General features: G+C 36.5%; 1 protein-coding gene across 1 annotated transcript in view; it reads left to right on the top strand.

Moving 5' to 3' along the window:
• Nucleotides 1-4,894, top strand: part of AFDN (afadin, adherens junction formation factor) — a 182,195-nt gene that overhangs the window by 102,474 nt on the left and 74,827 nt on the right. The window contains exons 17-19 of the mRNA XM_019526929.1: nucleotides 1,124-1,212; nucleotides 3,062-3,327; nucleotides 4,130-4,273. Coding sequence (XP_019382474.1) covers nucleotides 1,124-1,212; nucleotides 3,062-3,327; nucleotides 4,130-4,273 — 499 coding nt within the window. The remainder of the gene's footprint in view (nucleotides 1-1,123; nucleotides 1,213-3,061; nucleotides 3,328-4,129; nucleotides 4,274-4,894) is intronic.

Raw genomic sequence — 4,894 nt, 5'->3', positions numbered from 1 at the left:
CTACTGTGTAATTGGCATAAGTGGAAGATGCAAAGATACGCCTTTTGGACAGGGGAAAAATTTTCCTCCTTAACTGTACAAACCTCCGTTTTCTGTCAACATTAATAACATATTCAAAGCTAGGCAGGTCCATGCAGTTTCTTTGTTTAGGAATAGACTGGGTTTTCAAAACTAGGAAAGAAGTGTGCATCCTTACCCCAAGATTACACTATATTACGGTTTCATTATAACTAAGAACCTACCTAAATCCTGTTGGAAGTTTGTGGTGCATTGGTACCTTTAATCTCGCCCTTTTACCCCCTTCTTCCCCCCTGCCTGCTGAGTGGCCGTTATGCTGTAGTTTTTGCCTTTTGGCCACTTAGCAGCAGGGGTGTAAACAGGAGGGTGGGGGTGAGGGGTGGGGTGAAAAGAGTGAAATTAAAGGGGTTGCTGTGCTTCAAACTTTCACTCTGATTTAGTTAGGTCCCTTATTATAACCCTAACCATTGATTCCTTTTCCACCAATAAATGGTTCGGGAGCTTGATTGTTGTACGATGCACTCATCTATTTTAATTGGGTTGTTATTTTAAGATAGCAGTGCCGTAATACTGTAGACTTTACTTTTCCATTATTGTAAAATGAAGGCATTGAGAGATTCAACCCTAATTTCTGTTTATTTGATTTTTAAATAATTCCATATAGCTCCTGTTATGTTCCATGAAGTTAACCTAACTGTTTCAAGTTCCGGGTTGTTATTTCAGTCTCTCCTTTTTTTTCTCAGTGTTTTTTATAGGTCTTAAAAGGTCATTTAAGACTCAGAAACCTTTCTTTAGGCTCCTAATTCACTATATTACATATGTGACTGTAAAAGTTTCGTTTTTAGATGACCAACGCATTTTCTACGTGCTTGCTGAGCTGATTCCTTTTTTTGCAAGGTTTCTAGAAAAGATGTAGGATTATTGGTCAGACTGAATCCTTTAAAAAAAAAAAAAATGTGATTTGTTTCTGGTATAGCTGTAAGCTTAAGTTTTGTGATTTTAGGAATCCTATAATTGTGTATCAGGATCTTTTAGACTTTGAAAGTGTACAGAATAATACATATGGTTAACATTTACGGAATTGCAAAATTGTGGATGTTTTCAGATACCTGGTTCACTGTCTTCAGTCAGAGCTTAACAACTACATGCCTGCGTTCCTTGATGACGAAAATAATCCTCAAAGGCCTAAAATAGGTTAGAATCCTTTTTTTCTTTCCACTAAATCAGGCTGTGTACACCTTGTAATGGATTAATTAAATGTCTTTGTTTGTTGTTGATGTAAGATTTAGTTACTGTCACTAATGCCTAAGAGTTGTGTGTGAATATACTCTATTTAGATATTAGAGTAGGCTTTAAAATAGAAGGAAAATATTCTTTTAAAATAGAGAGAAACTTGCATAAACCTAATGACTTGGGAAGAACGGATATAGAAGTTACTATAAATTTGTTATATCTTTCTGGCTAGGGACAGATATTCAAAAAGCCTCAGCTTGAATTGATCAGTCTTTGCAGGTTAGTCTAACCTGGCTAGGCTAAATCAGTTTTGTAACCAGACAGACATCCCAGAAATGCAGACACATGCCTGCAGTGGCTCAGGCTAAAAGCCAGGGCATACTAAAGCAACCGTCCTTTCCTTTGGGCATAGCTGAGCTGAGGGGGGCGTGGCCAGGCCCCAGCAGGACACTCTGATTAGGGAGAAATGTAGCATTATGATCAAATTGTTGGATATAGCAGAAAAATGAAAATGGGCTATGCAGGAGAAAGCTATTAATTAAAAAAGGACATCTTTTACAGAACAGTAAATATGAAGAAAAATGAGGACCTAAGGAAAGGGTTCTGTTTAATAAATATAAAAACTTGTTCCAGTGTGAAAGCCATCTTTTTTTATATATTTAAAAGCTGTTCCACTTTAATCTTTTTTATAACCTTTAGCTGACAAGTTATCCTAACATTATATGCAAAAAAGTCATTGTCTTTTCAGTATTATATGCAAACAATAGTGCTGATTTTATTAAAAATATAATGTGATCTCAACTGACAAGCTTAGTTTGTGAGATTCAAATTCGTGCAAAATTTAGTAGGTAACAATAAGCCTGCACTAAGCAGTCATCCATACACAATCGTCTCTAGTGATGATGGCACATTTATAGTTACCTTTTTAGCTACTTGAAAATACAACACAATTTTCCAAGTGAAGATGCAAGTAACGTTACTTATTTGTTAAATGAAAATTTATAGTAATGCCTTTAAGTTATCAAATAAGGCTTGAGCATCAGTGACAGTGTTTTTTTCCTCTGCAGTTGTGTTCTACAAATATTAAACTTACCTATAAAGCAGTTTCCAAGGAGAATTATTTTGGTTATCTGCTTAAATTAATTAGCAGAAGGGGAGTGCAGAGTGTCTATTATGCAGAGTTGCAGAAAAGTAGTTGGTAAAAAGGGATAATAATATGGATGTATAAAGCAGTTTATAACAGGTTTATACATTGATAAATAATATCAGTATAATATCCTGTTGTCTTTGATTATGTTCTGTGAGAAGGAGGGAATCAAATCATTGAACTGTCTTTTTTCTGCTAGTATGCTTACTACTTACCAATAGTATGGATAATTTGAAGTATAAGGTATGTCATGGGTCTCTAACTTAAGGATTCTTAATTTTGTATGAATCAAAATTTTAGAACAGAAAATCCATGTATACAAAGGGGAAACTTGATCTGTATCTCCAAAGTATAGTTAATTGGTTAGTAAACCTGCATGCTGCAACTTTTGTATATAGATTCAATTTTTTACTTTACAATATCCTATTTAAATGAAGCTTTTGGTTATTAAACTGGTCCTGAACCCTAAGGCATGATGCCTGCTCACTGGTTCGTTCTGCAGAATAAACATGAACAGTACTAGGACTTTCACGATTCACACAGTAGTACTCTAATATCAGTTAAATCAGGTTAGATGTCTCAGCCTACAGTTGTTTAAAGCATGAACACTAATTGCATACTTCATTATGTAAATGTAATTCATTTTGTGCTTTGTCTCTGTAGATGATGTCTTACATACGTTAACTGGAGCTATGTCCCTGTTGCGACGATGTAGAGTGAATGCTGCGCTAACTATACAGCTCTTCTCCCAGCTGTTTCATTTTATCAACATGTGGCTTTTTAATAGACTTGTTACTGATCCAGATTCAGGATTGTGCTCACATTACTGGGGAGCCATCATTCGCCAGCAGTTGGGCCATATTGAGGCCTGGGCAGAAAAGCAGGGCCTAGAACTGGCTGCTGATTGTCACCTAAGCAGGATAGTGCAGGTAAGCATTCTGATGCTTGCCTCTGAGACACATACTCCTAGTTAGGCCCCCCACCGTAACACAGCACATTGGCACTATAATAATGCAAATCTGTTCTGAAACACTGGATCAGTATATAGAGATAAAACTTTCTGATCTATTAATGCACCAGTTATTGAAAAAGATGATAATATCTTGATGTGCTTTTGCCAAGAGAGAACTCCGTTTCTGCCTAAAATGTCAAGTATAGCTTCGTTGAACGTATAGACAAGTAGTTGAAAAATTAAGTCTTCCTTGCATAGTATTCCTTTGATACCCATATTGAGCCATTGTATTGGTCTTGATAACCATATTAGCTGCTTGCAGACATTAAAAAAATAATAAAAACTGGTACTTTAAGTTCTATATGCTCCCAGTGCATTCCCAGAAGAGGCAGCATTTTAGTTGGACCCAGCTTGCCCAATGCTTTTATAGATCAGGTGCTTTAGTGGGGGGCTTTTGGTGCTTTTATCTAATAGCTGATTGACTCCACTATAGGTAAAAGTGTCAAAAAGCCCTCCTGAAGTGCCCAATCTATGCAGATGCTGCAGAGCGAGGTCAAAGTAGCGTGCTGCTGCTTCTGGTAAAGCATGGGGGGTGTTTTTCGGGGGGGGAGGGGGCTTTAACATCTGCAAGCAGCCATTACTCTTTAACAACAATTCTGCTACTTGCTGCATGACTTTCTCTCACTTCTCTGTTGATCGAGATAAATTATGAAATATGTAAGGGCTAAATTTCCATTCCCTTCTCAAATTACAATTTAATTTCCCTATTCCTTTTTCAGGCTACTACACTGCTTACCATGGATAAGTACTCACATGATGACATTCCACATATTAACAGTACCTGCTTTAAGTTGAATTCCCTACAGTTACAAGCACTGTTGCAGAATTATCATTGTGCTTCAGATGAACCATTTATCCCAACAGTAAGTCTCTCTACATTTACTGCGTTCTTCAACATATCTTAGCTGAAGAACATTAGCCACTACAAAAAATGCAATTGTTCTTTGAATTTATAGTTGTAGTAATGGCATTAAATAACTGGCATTACAGTCTTTATTATGGAAAAGAAATGAAAGTTGATCAAAATGTGCGAAATGTTATGAGTCATTACTTTAAAGCTGGTGTTGGCGACATCTTCAAGTAAGCAAATTGATGCATAGTTTCAACTTTTCTATCCTATTTCATGTTTTTAAGGTTGAAGCTATGCAGTTACGTTAAAAACATCTAGTATTCTAAATCTTGCCTGTAAAGAAGTTTGTTCTTGGCAAAAGCCAGTAGATTTTTTTGCCCGCGCAAAACTACAACTGGATTTGGCTGAGAACATTAAGAGCTTAAAGAACAAATGATAAATCGCAGGATAGCTTTTCTCCACATCTGAAGGTTTTACAGATTTTAATGAGTTACATTTTAGACAGTATTTCAGTAATCTAAACACTTTAATAGTATCAGTGCATGTATTTAGTGTGCTTTTGCCAAGTGTCTCTTATTTACTATATTTACTTGATTCTTAGATGAGGTTGCCCCCTCCCTCCCCCCCCCCCCCC

This window comes from Gavialis gangeticus, unplaced genomic scaffold, assembly GCF_001723915.1.
Source record: "Gavialis gangeticus isolate Ggan-Ray unplaced genomic scaffold, GavGan_comp1, whole genome shotgun sequence".
NCBI classification, from domain to species: domain Eukaryota; kingdom Metazoa; phylum Chordata; order Crocodylia; family Gavialidae; genus Gavialis; species Gavialis gangeticus.
The sequence above is the reverse complement of the archived record's forward strand: the minus strand, read 5'-3'. Positions and strand labels throughout refer to the sequence as shown.